General features: G+C 45.8%; 1 protein-coding gene across 1 annotated transcript in view; it reads left to right on the top strand.

Moving 5' to 3' along the window:
• KALRN (kalirin RhoGEF kinase) overlaps positions 1 to 19,243 on the top strand; it is a 640,142-nt gene that overhangs the window by 216,775 nt on the left and 404,124 nt on the right. The window contains 2 exon segments of the mRNA XM_023520165.1: positions 3,511 to 3,703; positions 6,127 to 6,639. Of these exon segments, the coding sequence (XP_023375933.1) occupies positions 3,511 to 3,703; positions 6,127 to 6,639 (706 nt within the window).

The raw sequence follows: 19,243 nt of genomic DNA, 5'->3' as shown, positions 1-19,243 counted from the left end.
CTTCTCTGTCCACTGCCCAGCTCTATCTTCCACTGCATGGGTCTTATGTATGCAGGGGGACATTCCAGTTCACACACCCATATTCCAGTCACATCCTTACAAATGACAGCCCTTTACTACCACTTAGGCGTAAGGGTGCTTGTGCTGGTGGTGTTACTTGCCTTGGGGGGATTGGACCTGGGAAATGGGTGCACATGGACCCAGGAAGTAGGCTAAGGGCTCTTTGGGCAGAGAATTTTAGAATTTCAGGTACTAGGAGCTTGGTCTATGAGGGAGGTGGAGATACAGCATGGAGTCCATGTAGGCAGGTCTCCTCGGCCCCAGGGTGGGGTTGGGAGTGGCAGGTATGCAAGAGGGTCAGAGCCTGGACAGGGCTCTCTAAAGCACTCAGAGCAGCACTCTGTCATCACTCTGTTCCTCTTACCCATGTGCCTAAACCAAAGTAAATCACTTGAACTGTCTCAATATGCCATGGTCCTTTGCTTCTGTGATTTTGCGATTTTGCAGACTGCAGAGTGGAAGTCATTCACTTGGACTCCTTGGCGTAATTCCTCATCTCTTGTGAGCTCCCTGACCTAATCCCCTCATCGCTGACAGTTAACCCCCACCTCCAATGACAAAAACACTCTACACAGTGGCACTAAAATGGAGTGTAATATAATATAGTGGCCTAAGTATGGGCTTTACAGTCAACAGTCCTGGATTTGGTTATTTGCTTAGCCATTTGCTAGTGATGTGACCGAAGTTCTGCAAATTCTGTGCCTCGATTTCATCTTTTATGTGAAGGTTACCATACTAAGTTTATAAGGTATTGTGAGGATAAAGTGAAATATTGTATACCCAGTGCCCAACAACAGTCCCTAATAGCATAAGCACATGGTAAGAAATTCTTTTTCCTCCCCCAGCTATGCTCCTTACTTGAAACTAGACACACAAAGAACCTTGAGAGATTAGGCTGCTCCACAGAAAGATGCCAATTAGATTAGCTCGCAGCCCCTGGGCCTCTTTCCTCTTCTCCTGAGTTAGTGAGAACTTCCTAGAGAATATTAGTACCTGATTTCTACTTGAGTTGTCAGAAATTATTAGTTGGTAGTATGTAACCTGGTACTGACCACCGCATTTGGATGCTGGGATAGTCAAACTCCAGATCTTGGTAGCAACACTGACTATTTGTTGTTAGGGATGGAGATTTCTCATGTCCGCACAATTATGGTAACAGGCATGGGGGCTGAGGAGCCAATACAGAAGGAAGTTGGTCATTTCTAAGGAAGGGCAAAACCCATAGTTACCTTGTTAGTGCATGGCATAAGTGGGCACGCAACAAATCTGAGTCAAACTGAACGAAACTAAGCTCAGTGTGAAAAGCCATTAAACTCCAGTAGAAAAAGGAATCAAAGAACTCTCAGGTAAGTCAAAGAAGAAATACTTCTGGGCCAGTAAGCTATAGCTAGTAATCAGAGAAATGGACATTTAAATGTAATGCAATATTTTTCCTAGAAAATGGGCCAAGATTTCAATGACTAGTGATGATGAGGATATGGTAAGGGGGAGGATTTCTCTTATGCATTGTTGTTAGACATGTAAGTTGATACGCCTTTCTGCAAAGCAGCAATGAGCATGATTAAATAAGTTATGGTATAGGTATACGATGGGCTATGTGTCATTAAATGTAACAGTTTTAACGAAGTTTTAGACAGGAGAAAAAGCTGTCACAGTGAAAAGTAGCGCACTCTATGGTATTACACTGCACAGACACAAATTACATGCACAAAAAAGACTGGAAGGAAATAGGCCAGATATAAATTCCTACCATTAGCATCTCTTATACAGTTCTTTGAATATTTTATCTTTTCTATAATTAGCAGGTGTATCTTTTATAATGGGAAAGAAATTCTGTAATTTAAGAAAGCGTCATTTTGCTTTCAGACAATAGGGCGGAGAAAATTATTTATGGAAGTCTCTTGCCATTTTTTGACTCAGGCGCCAGAGAAGAAGAGGCAATTCCTTTTGGGATGTAGGATTTGGGGAAAAACAAAAGACACAGCCATCTTCCCATGCTGAGTCTAGCCCTTTGTATCAACAAGAAGAAACGGAAAGAGTCTTCTCACCTGGGGAGCTTCCCTGTCTAACTGGGAGGCCTAAGTAAGCCATTCACACAGTCACAGGGACTGTGGTCTCTTCACCAGGCTGTGACATTCTCATCACTGTTGAGATTTGAGAATGAAGCCTGAAAAGAGATTTTGTTTCCATTTGTGGCTTAAATCTTCCAATTGTGGCCTTTTACCTCCAGTAGCTGGAAGCGATTGATATGTGGTAGCGCACATCTGTGGGTCATGTATCATGCACGGTGGTTTAAGCAAGTACAATCTGGGGAATAGGAAATTAAGTGAAAGACCCTAAGGAAATACCGCACCAGTGTTTATATAAGAATGTGAATTAACCAAAGTCTACTTTGAGTTATAAAATAAATGGATAGGTTAAATAAGCCAAGAAGAAGAGAAGACCCCCTAACTACCAAAACATAAACTTAAAACTGAAATGTTATAACTATTTTGACTTTCATTTTATTTTTTGATTCTTAGGAATTACAAAGTCCAAGTGCTTAAATAAACTTTATTACTTAAACTATGTAAAAACATCTTGATTCATTTAGTCTGCTTATCTTTTGGTTTTCAAGATGGTCACTGTCACCTTATCTGGCCTTGATTTTAGGAGTAGTTTCCCTTCTCTTAATTTTCATAAACATGCCTTTTTATGCCTTCTTATAATGAAAGTACAAGAGACATCAGACTATCCACCTTTCTGATCGGTCCCACCCTTGGCTGTTTGTTGGTAATCAACATGACTCAGCAACTTGATTTTTTTATAAGTTGACATACCTTTTGAACAATAAGTAATCTTAGGTAGAGTGGTGGTAAATATATATTATTAATACTTCGTGTGGTAAGTATATATTATTAATACTTTGTGTACCATCTCCTATCAATCGATAGAACGTGCCTAGAATCCTTTATTGGAAAAGATCCTTTGGCCCAGTTTGAGTTTGGTGATGGAGTGTACTAGTGACTGCCATCGATGTGAGGCATGGGGAAGGATAGCACTCATGCAAAGGACTTGGAGGGTGATAGGTCCCTGTGTGTAGAGAGCTTGTATTCAAATGAGGAAAACGTGCTTCCTCCCAGGAATAAGAGAGACAAAAATTAAAAGTAAAATCAAGCCATATTCCAAATACCCCAGTAAGTAAACATCTCAAGAAGTGTGATTGACTACAAGGAAGACTAAGTTATTTGCTAAGTGCTTGGAGAAGGCAGAATGCCCTCAGTCAGGTGAGTTAAGGTGTTCTGAGGCAATGCATTTTTAGTTGGATTGGAAGGCAGCCGGGAGATGGGGCATGAGTTGGAAGAGTAGTCTGGATGAAGAGAAAGGCAGGTTTCCGGATGCTTTTTGACTGTGTACTCCAAAGTCTTCACTGTCCAGAGTGACCATGCCTGACCTCTGACCTACCAACAGTGAGGACGTGTGCAAACGTGGCTTCACCGTCATCATCGACATGCGAGGCTCCAAGTGGGACCTCATCAAGCCCCTCCTCAAGACGCTGCAGGAAGCCTTTCCAGCCGAGATTCATGTGGCCCTCATCATCAAACCCGACAACTTCTGGCAGAAGCAGAAGACCAACTTTGGCAGCTCCAAATTTATCTTCGAGGTGAGCCAGGCCTCTCTCTTAGCACCCCCTTTCCCTTCCCCTTCTGCCACCTGTGTGTTTCTCACTTGTGCCTCTCCATCTCCCTTGATACGCATGGCTGAGACTGGTATTTCAGGATTCCTGGGATACTGTAGCCTTACTGGTTAGAGTCTGGGGAGGAAAAAGAGGATCAAGTGATTGTCCCAAAAATTGTCATTAAGCAGCTTTTTTCTTTTTGTTGATTTTTTAATTTGGGCCGTTTTTTTTTGGGGGCACTTTTTTATTTTGGTTCAATTGTTTTAAAAGGGTTTTTTTTCCTTTGTTTTGTTATTTTTTTTGGGAAATTTTTTTTACCTTGAAGCTTAACCAGACTTTTTTGAAATTTTATTTTTATTTTTAGGCAAAATGTCTGCAAGGTTGTTCATCACAGTGTTTTTCTGCAATAATATACACACAAACATATACACATATGCATATACACACACACATATATAGTTTGTATTCTGAATATCCATTAATTTTGATGAATTAATAGACAAATACTATGAAACCTTTAGAAATCATATTTAGTTATATGTCAATTATAGCTCAATTAAAAATCATATTTAGAAAAAGTATCACTGAAAAATGCTTATTATTTTAAAAAGGCATGTTACAAAACAGTATGGGTAGTATAATCTGAAATTTGTCTTAAGTGTATATGTGGAGAAGAAGGCTGAGAAACACATGAAAATGGTAGCAGTAGAGGTGGCTGGATTATAGGCGATTTTTATTTTCTTTGTGTTTTTCTATCCTCCTTCAAGAATTATGTTATTACCTTTATACTCAGGGAAAACATGTTATTTTTTAACTAGATATTTTTTCCAGAGGGCATATGTGTCCCCCGAGAATTTTTAATTATAACACATCAGATTAAATCATTGGCTTAGGATCTTTGTTCCAACAAATCTGAGCCGTTTCACCTTCTTGGCGTTCTAGCCTCACATGTGGGGATGGACCTTGTATACGTGTGTCCGTTGGAAAGGCAGAGCTGCTCTTCAGCTTGCAGCAACTTCCCATTCCAGACCCTTGTCCCCGTCGCCCCCAGGGCCAGGAGCGCCTGCATGTAGGGTGGTGGCCCCAATATTCTGTCATTTGAGCAGCCTGATCACCTGAGTGAAGCAATACTCACTTTGTGTAAATAACACACAGAATCAACTTGGTATAAAAACACTCACTCTGCCAGCACCCCTCCCCAGCACTAGGAGGCCTATAGGGAAATGCTTTTTGTATTTCTAGTTTGTTCATACAGAGGCGGTGACAACAACCCTATATATTTATAACCTGAAAAGACTGAAAATAACCTTTCCAACAAATCCTGAAACTTTTGCTTGTGTAGCTGCCCAGCACTTCCCATCTCCCGTCACCCCAAGTTGAACAAGCTTGTCTCTGCCTCCTAAACAAAAAGTACAAGAGAGATAGCTGGACATCCCCCACTTAGAATATTTATAAAGTAGTGCCTTACAAACAGCCAATGAAACATGTAATGCAGACTGAGCGTACAGGCTTGTTCAATAGCAGATACTTAATGGATAATTGGTGAATGTAATCATGGGAGACTTCCTGGACGTGGTAAACTTTGAGCTAGATTTGAAGGGGAGAGTGCTCTAGAACAGGACTGCTCAAAGTTTAATACGGAGTCCCTTGGGGGCCGTGTTAAATGTAGATTCCGATCCAGCAGATCTGGGATAGGTCTGAGATGCTGCGTTTCTAACAAACTCCCAGGGGGTCTTAATGCTGCTAGCCCGAGGGACACACTCTGAGTAGCAGGATCTAGAGCAGCAGAGGTTTGTATCACTGGCTGCACATTGGAATCACCTGGGGAGCTTTTAAACCTACCTACGCCCAAGTCCTGGCTAACTAAATTGGAGAAAGGCATCTGCTACCTGGGAGAGCCTGCTCAGCCTGCAGCAGGAAGACAGACTCGGATCCTTGCAGCCCAGCTAGTGACCCACATTGCTTAACTCAGCCATGATAATGTCCTGGGCTGTGGGCCTGGGCGGGATTTCAGGCAATGAAGAACTAGACCTCTAGGCACTGGGTTTATTTTTCCTTCCAGCTTCTCCCGCTTCTAGCATCTGAAGCCCTGCTGCGGTGGACTAGGGGGTGGAAAGGAGGAAGATGAGGCCAGTCGAGACTTAAAGGCAGCCTTTCCTGGAAGGGCAGATAGTGGGCAGGTAGAGAGCCTTTTTGAGCCAGCCAGTCTGTTGAAAGTGCTGACTGTGATTTGTGGCTCCTGCCCAGTGGGCCACAGGCTCTCTCACTCACCCTTTCCTAGGCAGGTTGTGGTCATTATCATGTGGACTTACCTTGGTCTCCTTCGTTGACTCTCTCTCCTGCCGCCTTGGTCTTCTCCCCACTCTCCCCATTGCACTGAACCTCCCTCTGTGTGTCTGCCCTCCCAGACAAGCATGGTGTCCGTGGAGGGCCTCACGAAGCTGGTAGACCCCTCCCAGCTGACCGAAGAGTTTGACGGCTCCCTGGACTACAACCACGAGGAGTGGATCGAGCTGAGGCTCTCTCTGGAGGAGTTCTTCAACAGCGCTGTGCACCTGCTCTCGCGCCTGGAGGACCTTCAGGAGATGCTGGCGCGGAAGGAGTTCCCCGTGGACGTGGAGGGCTCGCGGAGGCTCATCGACGAGCACACGCAGCTTAAGAAGAAGGTACTGAAGGCCCCTGTGGAGGAGCTGGACCGGGAGGGGCAGCGGCTGCTGCAGTGCATCCGCTGCAGCGATGGCTTCTCAGGGCGCAACTGCATCCCGGGCAGCGCCGACTTCCAGAGTCTGGTGCCCAAGATCACCAGCCTCCTGGACAAGCTGCACTCCACCCGGCAGCACCTGCACCAGATGTGGCACGTGCGCAAGCTCAAGCTGGACCAGTGCTTCCAGCTACGGCTCTTCGAGCAGGATGCCGAGAAGGTGAGAGGGGAGCCAGCTTACCTGGGGCTGGGGTGGGTGTGGGGGGGCATGACTTTCTAGCGAAATCGATAGAGGCTGCTAGTCCTGATTAAGGATAATACTTTAGTGAAAGGCTTTCAGAAAGTATGCCTACTGGTTTTAGCTGGCACACATTTCAGTCTTAATTTGACCATTTATCACTGTCTTTTTGAAGCTCCCCTTATGTAGTGTTTATTATGCACCAGGCACTGTTCTAAGCATCGTGTATAAATCAACTCATTTTAATCCTTTCAAGTCCTATAAGGTAGATATATTACCATCATCCCGTTTTACAGATGAAGAAACTGAGAGGCTGAATAACTTGGCCAAACTAGGAAGTAAAAGACGGCTCCAGGGACCATGCTTTCCCCCGCACTGTTGAACACTGCCCCTCTCAAGACATGTAGTGAATGGTTCAGGCCAGCTGAGTAACAAAAATAACAATGCTGTTAGCAGCCACAAGAACACGATTTAGTGATTATTGCTGTGCGGTGTACTTGACTATGACAAAGCATTTCAAATACAGAGCCTCATTTAATCTGCAAAGTCCTTCGGTCCTTTGAGGTGGGAGTTGATGTCTCTGCTGAAGACAGGGAGATGGGTGCTCCTTGATCTTAGGGCTGCAGTAGCAGACTTGACATACGGATCCAGCTTTTTTCAATTTGAAGTGCAAGGCTCTTCCTGCCATACCACTTCTTTCTGAAGGTTTTTCCTTGGCTGTTCAGCACTTAAGCAAGACTCCATTTTTTCCGGCAGTGAATTTTCAAAGCTTTCCCCTTATTGGAGCAGATATGAGAAAGTGAAAAAGAAAAATATCATATAGTGCTTCTTTGATGAAGACACAGAAGTATCTTCTCTAGATTCTCTTCAGACGAACACGGGTTTGCTATTATATATACTTTAGGAGAAGTGAAATGAGCTCTCCTATCAGTTTTCTGGGAATAACATATTAAAATGCACAATACTACTCTCAGAGATGCCATGCCATCTCTCAGTAGCCTGTGAGTTTTATAGACTGCGTCTGATATAATAATGGTTTTATGTCTTTTAAGAGCCCACATTGAAAATGTCTCAAGTATTTTCGAGTGATGAAATCAGGATATAAAACTCTATATAATGATGATCTCAATTTATATGTGAGCGCCAGCATAGATATGACTGGGAGGAAATTCACCACAATGTTAATAGTTTTGATTTCTAGGGGCCAGGCTTATGGCCAATTTTAATTTATCTGTATAAATTTTATGTATTTTTCAATCTTTTATAAGTTATAATTAGAAGAAAATCAATATATGTAATTTTTAAAGAATGCATAGCCCTTTCTACAACAGGACTCTCGAATATCATTTAATTAGTTTTTGTAAGAAACATGTTGAGGAGTGTCTTGTACACTCCTGCAAAGGTTTTCCCTGACCTTCCTGAGGGCTCTTTGCCCAGTGGCCTGACAGTCTGGGTCTGGCTCTGGCCTGTTCTGGGAGGGGCCACTTGGACTGCAGAATCCTGTCACTCACTGTACACCAAGTGATGAGACACCAGGTCAGGAGCCAGATGCTCTGTGAAGCCAGAAGAAGGTACTTCTGTGGAAAAGTTTGGAACAGATCTTCTGTCCTTGGGATGTCTTTGGGGCAGGACATCTGCTTTGCAGCCTGGCCTGGGTGCCCATTTCAGTGAGCCGGGGACAGAATGGGAGGCAGGCGACTTACGTCTGCCTAGATGTGTTTTAGAGTCCAAGGCAGTTCACAGCATCCCTGAAGCTCAAGGATATGAGAAGACTGCATAGGGCACAGATAGGGCCTGTTTCAAAAACTAAATAAAAAAACCATACCTTAGCCCCCAGGTGGATGGCTGACCTTCTCAAGCCAGAGGGGTGTCAGTCAACCAAGCAATAATTGCTGCCACACATACATCCTCTCAATCCTTGCTCACAAGAATCGTATAGTGTATTATTATTCCTGTTTTACGGTTGAGGAAATGGAGACTCATAGAGATGAAGTGGCTTGCCCAAGATCACACTGCCGATGAGACAGAGCCAGTATTTTGTCTGCTCCAAAGCCCACCTAAGCTCTTATCCAATAACCCTACTGTGCTTTGCTCCTAGGACCTGCTTCATGCTATCACGGAGCACTGCTTGCTACCCCCTGAGTCCCCTGGGCCATGCCCTGATGACTCTATGAAAAATCTCAAATCCCATCTCCTAATGCTCACTCCGCAGCAGCAGCTCTTAACCCTCTGTGCTGTGGACCCCTTTGGTCTGGTGAAGCCTATGGACTCTCTTCACAATATTTTGTATTTTGTAAATACAAAATAACACATGTGGGCTTGGAAAATAATTACTGAAATACAGTTATTAAGTTTTAAAAAATAACAGTAACGTGTACTTCTTTAGGAACCTGTTAAATAACAAGACATACTGTAGTCTCACAACTACCGTAAATTCGAGTATAAATGATATTTTAGGGCAACAACCCTGATGTGATATGAAAATGCATGTGTTTCTATTAACGTTAGAGGCACAAGTGTTGCTAACAGTAATATCGTTTGTCCCTACATTTATAATTGAAGAGAATGCTGTATTCCAGATAGGTGTTCGTGAAAATAAAGGGCTGCGTTTTTCCCTACCCAAGTGCACGATCCCTGAATTCAGTGCGTGGACTCTAAGTTTAGGATCCGTGTTCCATGGTGTGTTCACATATTAAAAGGAAGTGTGTGTGCATGCATGTGTGCTTGGATGTATGGTGTGTGGGTGTCTGAGTGTGGAGGGGGAAGGGAGAGGAGAGAATATCAAAAACAAAGCAGAGGGAGTGAGAGGGTGATGGGAAGAGAGCAGCCCAGGAATATTTTGATATTGAGCCAGTGACGAAAATGCTGCTCAGGCTTGACTCAGCTGCCACAGAAAATGTGCCGAGTGTGGGGCAAAGGAGAAAAACAGTCCTTTTAAGTTCCTGCAAGATTAATTTAAAATATTTGTGCAGAACGAAGTGCCTTAGCCCTTGACTTATTTGGTGTTTTTGGAAGGGGGTGAGGAGGGTAGCGGTTTGGGTGAGGGTTGTACGCACGTGGATTCACATCTAAACAAGGGCGTCAGGAAATACTTACGGCGTGAGCCACGTCCGAGCCTCCTTTCTGGTGGGAGGCTTGTCGGAGGCCTTTAATTCCAGATCTGGGAAGCTCTTGGCAGTTGGAGGAGTCTGGTGATCACCCAGCTTCTATTTTTGTAAAGGGAGGGGCAGAGTCTCCCCTCTGGCCCTCTGGGGTGACAGCTTGTTTCCCAGGGATCGAGTGATGGATAGCACTCCCTATTTACCAGCTGGCCTTGGAGAGTGAAGCTACCTCTCACCACCTTCCCCTGACCTCTGTGACGACCCCTGCATTCTTCATCTTCGGGGTGGTAGTGAGGGAGCCATTCTCTCTTCCAATTAAGCATGTAGGGAGGAGGGACTCTGTTCCACAGATAATTCATAAAGCAGGCCACCCATTCATTTAATAAACTTCTGTTGAGCAGCTGTCATGAGCCCAAAAGGAGGTACTTGGATAAAGACGAGTAGGGCAGAATTTTTGCCATGGAGCGGAAAGCTGTGATAACCTCCTATTTATTATTAGTTATGTCTGCTGTGTGCACCCCACTGTTGTAGGCACAGCCTCTGCGATCGGGGAGTTTTCAGAGAAGAGGGTATTTTGCAGCTCAGGAATGACAAGAAAGCCTTACTGAGCAATTCATGGGAGGGCTGGCTATTCAGAGATGACTCAAGTAACACACTTGCTTGAAGATGAACACTGCTGCCTCGGCCCGGTGCCCTCTGGTCTGTAACTAATGGGCCTGTCCTCCACTGTGTTCACAGAATACAGGCTGGGTCGCCCCTCATTAGCCGGGCACAGATTACGGCTCTCTTTGCAGCCCTGTTTCACAGCCAGCTGCCCCCTCGGATGCAGTGGAACCTGTGTGATGAAGGTGTCTGCCCTGTAATCAACATCCCATTACCAGATAAGGGAGGCCTCTTCTCCATTAGTGGGCAGTTTGTGGTATTTCTGGTCATTAAGAAGACTCACTGTAGATGTCCCCTTGGAAAAGGGAAGCGTGGGTGCTGCTCAGTGGAGGACCCTGTCTCGTCCTTTTTCCCTTTCCTGCATGTCTAGAACACCTTAGAATGGTACAACTGGGAAAGATCCTGAGATAGAAGGGTCTACCTCCCATGCGCATGTGACCTCATGATACCCATCTATGTGCTGATGCCAATGATAAGTATCAGAAAATGCTGCAGCTGCCGTACCGCCTGCCTTCTGACCTGGGGGAGGCCCATAATCTTCTAGTCTTTATAGGGAAGGAGAAGTGCTTAGAAAGGCTCCAGTGCATAATTAGACTTAACTGATGGAGAAAGCTTTGTCTACTTTACTTCTGAATAAAGAAGGCTATACTGCTCTCTACCTAGGAGATCCATACCTAGTCTTACCCAAAGCCATTCCAGAAAGGAGGAGTGTATTGCCACTTCCTGTGGGAGAACCTCCAAAAGCTGCCTGGCGGGGCTTCCAGTATTGGGATTGTGCTTATTATTGTTTTATACAGCACACTGTGTTTGTTTTGTGGATAAACTTATGCTTGGGACACACCCCAAACAAGATCTCTCTTGGGAGCATATTTAGGTGCCCACCTCCGCTGTGACCAAGGCATCTGCCCGGGTGAGGACCTCTCATTTGCTGAGAGGAGAGTGGCGTCAGCGGCTGCCTGAGCCTGGCCTCACCACAGCACCTATGAGAAGCTCCCTTTGAAGAACCTAATTTTAAATGCCTTCCTGCATATTCATTTTTGCATGATGAAATTCTAATCACCTACGGGTGCCATGTTCATGCCGAAATGGAGCTGTGCAAGAAGGGGTTTGGATTTGTCCTGGGGTTCCACTTACCAGTTGGGAGACCTGAGGTACATCATTAACCTCTGCCCCCCAATTATGGTCCTCAAAAAAACAAAGATGAAGAATTTGGGCCAGCCCAGTGACTTTTGACTTTTCTTTTGCCTCCACATGCACTGTTCTCATGTACAGTACTCTCTATGAAAATGTCTTTTGGTGGGAGAAGTGGGGTGGCAGGGCATGTAGTGATCATGGTAGTGGTGGCAGTGGCCGTGGTGGCAGAAAATAGGCTTGTAAGGGGACATAGAAGCATCTCCAGAGTAGTTTGATAAAGAGCCCCACTTACCCCAACACAAGAGTACCTGCTGTTCCTCCTCCTTTGAGACTTGCTACACTAAATGATACCTAAGCTCTTTTACAGCTCAATAATTCTATAAAAATATTTGCCTTCTTGCTATTCATTCTTCCTTGTACATCTATAGGATGCTCTTTTCTCTTCAAGGTTGTCACCTTTGGTGATGATGGAAAATAAGAAACTTTTCTCAGAAAATTGTAATCTGTTGAGTTCTTTTCTTGTTTTAAAAACAAAACAAAACAAAACAAAACAAAACCCGCAGCTGCTGCCGGAGTTGTTATGAGGCCCGAATGGAATGGGGTGATGTATGTGGAAGTGCCCGGCACCATGCCCAGCCCAGCATAGCTGCTTCCTAGGCATAGGCTTCCCTTCCTTCTCCCTGTACCATCTCAGTCATGATTTACTCTTCAGCCATCCGGCACCTGCTGAGACCTTGCAGTGTGTCATTGATGCTGTCTTTCAAATGAACTTGCTTCAAATAATTTTCAGTGATTCCCTAATGGAACAAAATCAAGAACTGAACTTTGAGGGAAGTTAGCAATTATGTTGGTTCATGGGGGTTCCCAAAGATCACTAGGTGGTGTGGTGCCCCTGGGTGAGGCGCAAGAGAGGAGAGCCCAGATCAAATTGTGGTCATATCTGATAGGTCAGGGTTGGGGGAGATGCCACAGGGAAAGGACTCTGGAAAAACAGTGTCCTGGAAGCAGCCATAGAGGAAAGCAAATTCTCCTCAGTGAGATTTGATCGCCTCCTCCCCATGTACCCTCTACATCTGAGACATTTGTCACCTGCTTTGTATTATATCTAAATGTATTTGTCTTATTCCTATGCACACTTAGGGCCAGATACACTTCCTATCCAAGAAATACGTCTATGCATTTTGATATTCTTGGAGGTCTGTGCAAACAAAATAATGTTACTTTCATGCTACTCAAGAGAAAATATTTATGGGGCCCATTCGGTAAAAGATATCATGGTAGAAAGCAGGGCACTGTTTTGAGGGGTACATGGTATTGTTTTGCTGTGTGTATGTTCTGCTAACCACATTAGTAATTCAGGACATCTCCAGGGTGCTCTGTCACTGGGCAAAATATTCACTGCTGTTTCCTGCCTTTTCCCTCCAAGGTATAAAGAGTTCCGATCACTCCCTGGGGTCCAAAGTAGGACCCAAAGTCTCATCCTGCCTGGGGTGACAAGAGCCAGTGGGGCCAGCTGTGGGGAAACTGTGCTGCCTCTCCTTCCTGCCAGATGCTGGCCCACTGCCTCTTCTCTTCACCGCCGCTCTAGTCCCTACACCTTTCAAGCCTCACTGAGCATGACTCCACGGTCATTCGTCAAACTGAAGTGCCATTGTAGTAATTATAATACATAATATTTTTTTGAACGTCACATTTTAAAGTGTTCTCACATTCCTGACCTTAGAGGTTTTCTGGTCCAGCCCTTCCTTTTACATAGAAAATTTTGACCCAGAGGCAGAGACCCACCCAAAGTCATCGATCATGGTGTTTCATTATTTGGTCTCCCATCTACTTTGTGTGGCAGGCCAGGCAGGCGTGGATATGAGCATCATTTTATAGATGGGAAAGCTGAGACTTGGTGAGGTTGGGAGGTGTGCCTGGGATAGAGACAGGTAGGCAGCATGGGAAGGTAAGCCCTCTGCTCTGAGGCTGGGGCTCCTCCTGTGTCTGTCTGTCTTCCTGTCTCTGTCTCTGTCTCTGGCTCTCTCACTCTCACTCCCTCTCTGTCACACACACACACACACCCGACCTTGCCCAGCAGGAGAAAGGACACACATGCCAGCAACCCAGGAGGTGGCTAGAGGGGCTGGGGAGAAATGGAGGGTAAGAGTCATCTGACCTTTGTCCTGGCCACTGCTCTGGTAAAGGTGCAAGCACAGACAGGCCTCCAGGGGGCGTGCTGACAGGTCTCTGTGATTCAGTTGCCCTGGCCTTCCTTGTTGGGAGGGAGGCTTCAAAGAGCTGCGACCTTTGGGGGCAGCCAGAAGGGCAAGATCTTTATGGGCGGTTTGTAATTTCCTGCTTTTTTGGAGAAAGGCTCCGGTGCCCTCATGTTCCTGCCCGCCCTCCTCCTACTGGGCCCGAAACTGCCGCCCCCCTCCATCCCCTGTTGACTGGGCTCAGGGCGAGGAAGTGTGTCTGTATTCCACCCCAGCACAGGACACGGTGTCCTGTATTATTTCTAGCCTTTTGGTCCTGGGAATCTCTGCTTGCTTTTTCTCATTTCCTCCCCTTGAACATTAGAAACATTAGGTTCCAAAAATAATCCAAGTCACAATGTTCTGCAGGCTGTATGTGTGAGTGTTTTCTCCCAAAGCTGTTTTTCTCCCTCTCCTTTCTCCCTTGCCTGCATTTTCAGCCCCACTGTATGCTGCAGTCACCAGGCCTGCACCAGGGCTGTGGGCGTGGGAGCAAAAGGAGGAAGGCCTGGGAGGAACGCTAGGCACACGAGGCTTGGCTCGTTCCCAGGTCTGTCACGAGGGCTGGATGGGGCCAAGACCTGAACTGTCGTATGTGAATAGCCTGCGTATGTGGCCTCAACTTATGAATGGACCCCATAGAACTACATACCCCATGGTTACGCCTTGGCACCGAGAACGTGACACTATGTTAACAGTACTTTCCAGAATGCAGATTGTCATGCTGATTCTGTCCACAGCAATTTAGGTGAGCTAGGAAAAGTAGATCCTATCAGAGATAGAACTTGTGTGAGGCACAGGGAAGTAACTGAGAAATATTCATTTGTCAACAGACATCGAGTGTCTACTATGTGTCAGGTCCTCGGCTAGGTGCTGGGGACCATGTTTCCCCACCCCTGGCACTTTGGATAGGGGAATAGTGTAGGGAAAATCAGGTTCAGCATTGATGTGATTCCAATACCTTATAAGAAAAAGATGGTTGGAAATAGTAATCACTCCAGGAGTTAGACCCCGATTAGGTACCAAGGTCTCTTTTGCTTACTCAGCAGCGGTTGGGACTGAGGGGGAGACTAGCGTGTATGGGGGAGAGGGTGCAGAGGTGGTCCAAGGAAAAAGGAAATGTGTTAGTTCTGCCCTGGGAGGGAAAGTGGAAGAAATGTCTTCAGTCCCTTTTTGAAGAACATAAGACATTCAGGTACAATTTATAAAGTGAAAAAACAAAAAACAAAAAACAAAAACCAAACAAACAAAAAAACAAATTGAGTCTGGGGAAGGTAGCTTTTTCAAGATCCCTTTCCAGGCATTTTACTTTGAGGAACCTTCCTTCCCTTTACCTTCTGATCTACCCCACCGCACCCCTTCTCCCTTCTTTTCTGTTGTGACCTCTCTTCTCCTTGCCCTTGCACCTCCTGCAGCCTGTACCTACCCCACCCTTTCATGCATCCATTCTCTCTGAACTGGTTGCTTAGCTTCCCTTTTGTAGTCCTGCTTCCTTCCTTGGGTGGAGCTAAGGAAGAGCTCCCTGTGTGGTTCAGGCCTCCCAGGGAGGGCCGAGAGAACACAGGCAGGGAGACTCAGCCAGGGCTTCTAGAAAGAGCACTGGCTTCGCAATCACAGAGACCTGGATTTGAATCCTAGCTTAGCCACTCCCCAGCTGATTCATTATCTGTGGCTAATTCACCCCTTCTGAGCAATTCATTTATCTGCAAAATGTAGATTTTAATACATGCCTTAGGATTGTTGTATGGATTAAAGAAAATGTCTATAAAGCATCTAGCATGCCCGGAACCTAGTAGGTGCTGAATAGATGGTAAGTTTGTGGAGACAGACTTGAGTTGGGTCATACACATAGTTGGGATCAGGAGTGAAAGAGAGGCACGGGGAGACTTTCTTGCAGGGCCTGTGGGGAGCGAGGGCAAAGAGTACACCCTCATCACAAGAAGGATGCTGGAGCAGACAGTGGGCAGCATGTGGCAGCAGAACAAGGAGATGTGAGGTAGGGACCTGGTGTCAGGAAGGGATCCTCAGAAGGATCTTGAGAAAGTGAGTATTAGAAACAGGATCTGCTGCTCATAGAAGGAAAGGGAAATGCAAGCACGTGACCCGGTTGGCAAGATCTTTGAACACTGTTGCTGAAGATAAGCCAGTTAAATAAGTGCTGGGTATTTTGCTGGGGACAGGTAATCTGAAGATGAACTAGAGTCAGGCCTTCCCATGTTGGAGCAGGGGGCACTGGCAAACAAGTAGCTGCTGCACTAGGCAAGCTCACCCACTGAGGTACATACCACTGCTATGGGAACAACATAGATGGGAAGGCATTCAGCTGAAGTTGAGGTGCAGGAGAAGGGGAGAGCAAGAGCCAAAGGCATGGCAGCCTCAAGGTGCAGGGTGGACTTTGGGAGCACCCACTGTCCGGTGTGGCTGGAGCTCAGGCGCCACAGGGAGGCGTGCAGGGAGGTGATATCCATGTCATGTTGATTGCCAGGAGTCACAACAGAGGGTCAGAAATCTGGTCATAGCACTCTCTGAATAACCAGAGACCATGACGAAAACTGGATTCTGATGAATGGTTCAGGTGCTATCAGGAGCATCTTAGAATACTGGAACCAGAGGTTCAAATCCCTAATCCAGGGCAGAACTCCTTCCAGCCTCCCTGACACGCATTCTTTTAGACTCTGCTGAACATTTCTGGGGATGAGGAAGCCACAGCTTTGTGAAGCAACCCGTGTCATCATTATACAGCACCATTTGTTAGAAAGCTCTCCTCCTACCAGGCCAGGATTTGCCTTCCCGGAGCTTCCACCCCATGGTCCCATCTCTGCCCTCTGGGGTTCTCCAGGACTAGTCTCTTCTTTCTCCCACAGGGCAGCCCTCAGATGACTCGGAGAAAGTCCTCAGTGACCTTCCCATTTTTTTCTGCTCCAGAAGAACTCCCACTAGTTCTTCTGGCTTATTTTCATTTGATGTGGGCTCAGATCTTCAATGTGGCCTTTCTGGGATGAGTTTTTCAAACATTAGAAGGGATGGGGAAGGGTTGGCAGCTCTTGATCCCACTTCCGCAAGTGAGAAAATGATTTTGTGTGTCAGTGCACTTGTTTCTTGTAGCTCAAGCTAGTCTGAAACACCAGGATATTTCCACCTAGAGAATTATGTTCTCTCATGCACATGGAGAGAGGCACTGTCTCATATGTGAATACAAAAGGATGTCCTCTTACATGTACACATGGAGAGACTTTTCCAGGCTGAAAGTGTTCAATTGACAGGTGTCTGGTGCCTCGAGTTAGGTGTGCCCGGGTCAGTAGTAGTTGTCACTCTTCCTCAGAGAAAAGCTTTGCTCCAGGGTATCAATTGTTCCAGCCCCATCCCCACGTCCTATAGTTCTCCCTGAGGTCATTCCCAAGCAGAGCCAGAGACTCTTGGTCTTATCTCGGAGGAGTCAGAAAACCCACGGTGGAACACGCAGAGGAACATTAATTCCCTTGGAGGAAATCTACCTCAGCTGGCATCCCAGAAGCGTTCTTCCCCACGACCCTCATTCCGTGTCCACCAGGAAATATCATTTTTCTGCCCTTTGGTTCACCTCCAGTTTCTCCTTAGAGACCCTTTTCTAGGATATGAAAGGCCCTGCTGTTGGGACAGTTGCTGTGATGGTGAGAGAAGACGTGCCCTTTCTTGATATAGAGAAGAAAGGGATATTTGGTTTCTTCAGTGCGGATCAGGTGGACTGATTGGTCCCACCACAGACTGACACTTGTCCTGCCTTAGGAGATTTCCCTGGAGAGCTGACCCTTGTCATGAGGTGTCAAGAGGAAGTACATCTAGAAGGACCTAGAATGAAGAATGTGACCGGACTTGGTCATTTAGCCCCCATCATCAAGGCATCCTGTTCCGTGCCTTGCACAGTCCTACTTTCTCATACCTTTGTTCACATTAGCCTCCCTCCTACCCTGCCCATTGAAGGTCCAGCTCAAATGCCGCTCTTCCCACTCTTCCCTGTTGGAGGTGGTCTCCTCTGGGCATCTTCCTATAGCCCTTATCCATCCCCCTCTAATGGCCCTGCTCCAGCTCATCTTGTATTATAGCTTTATGCTCAGATGACAATACGTTTCTGTTTAAAGTCCTCATTCTCTCAATTACATTGCACATTTCTGGAGGTCAGTGCCAGTGTCTTAGATAACTCTGTGTTCCCCAGAGGCAAACAGTCAGTGCCAAATAAAAAAATGGACCGTGGCACAGTCTTTACTCACTAGGCTGCCTGATGGAACAAAACTTTTGAGAGAACTGTGAGCTGGCACAAGAGCACCACCTACTGCTGAGAGCTTCCAGGGGATGCCGCTTTAATGCTCTCACTTAAGTGGGGTTTTTGTGAGTTTCTCCTGCAATGGAAAGATGTGGAGGCAGGAAATCCAGTCCTGGTCCTTTTATAGTAATCCAAGTGTGAGCAGACGAGGTGGTCCTGGGAATGTAAAGGGGAAGGGTGAACTTTAGATACACTAAAGGAAAAAAAATGGATTAGGTGACCGAATGACTGGATGCCAGGAGAGAAGGAAAGCTCAGGTAACTACAGGCCTCATGTTAGGATGGTGACAAGAGATGAGAGTGGAGAGAAATCCCAAAAACATTTTAGAAGAGGATGGATGAGTAAATTAAACTCAAATTTTAATTTCTCTTACGATATAGAAAAATGAGAGAAGTGGTGACTAAGGTTACTAAAAACATTACCATGAGTTATCTGGTGATTTGCATATCTGTCCTGCTCTTAGGGACAATGACAGTATCTGTCCACAGGAATTTCCTTTAGTTCTTTGAATAAGATTGTTAAAGAAATAGAGGGTTTTGAGGAGTGATTGCGCTCTTCATTCCGTAAGTTCTTCCTGAGCTCCTGCAAGGTGTGCTCTGCCACGTAGGGTCTGGAAGCTGGAAGCATGACCAAGCATCTCCTCCTGGATGTGCCGGGGCCTGGCTACTGTGTGATCTCTCACCTGCCTGGGCCCCATTGCATTAGCTGCTGCTGGAAGATGGGGGAATAGGAACAGGGGAGTGCTAGCTCTCTTCCTGAGCTCAAGGTCAAGCCCACTTAGCACAGACCCCTTATGCATAACACCTGCCCCCTTTTCTCAGAGAGAGACTGCTGAAGGAAGGCCACCTCCTACTTAGCCCATGTGAAAATTTTTTCCCAGATGTGCAAGTGATTGGCACAGCCGATTTTAGGATGCGTGGGAGGACTAGATGAGAACATCTAGCAGACACTCCATTTTTGTAGTAACAATAATAGTTACCATTTATTGAGTGCATCCTTTATGCCAGGAACAAACATTAGCTCATCTAAATTAACTTGCCAAGGGCTAGATCTCAGTTTATGACTAAATTTAGCTGTGGGATAAAGTTGGGCACTATTTTCTAAACTTGGATTAAAAGGCTTTGACCTCTTCAATGCTACATTTTGGGAAG

Source organism: Pteropus vampyrus, unplaced genomic scaffold, assembly GCF_000151845.1.
Source record: "Pteropus vampyrus isolate Shadow unplaced genomic scaffold, Pvam_2.0 Scaffold1, whole genome shotgun sequence".
NCBI lineage: Eukaryota > Metazoa > Chordata > Mammalia > Chiroptera > Pteropodidae > Pteropus > Pteropus vampyrus.
Note: the sequence above shows the minus strand (reverse complement) of the source record. Positions and strands in the feature narration are given on the sequence as shown.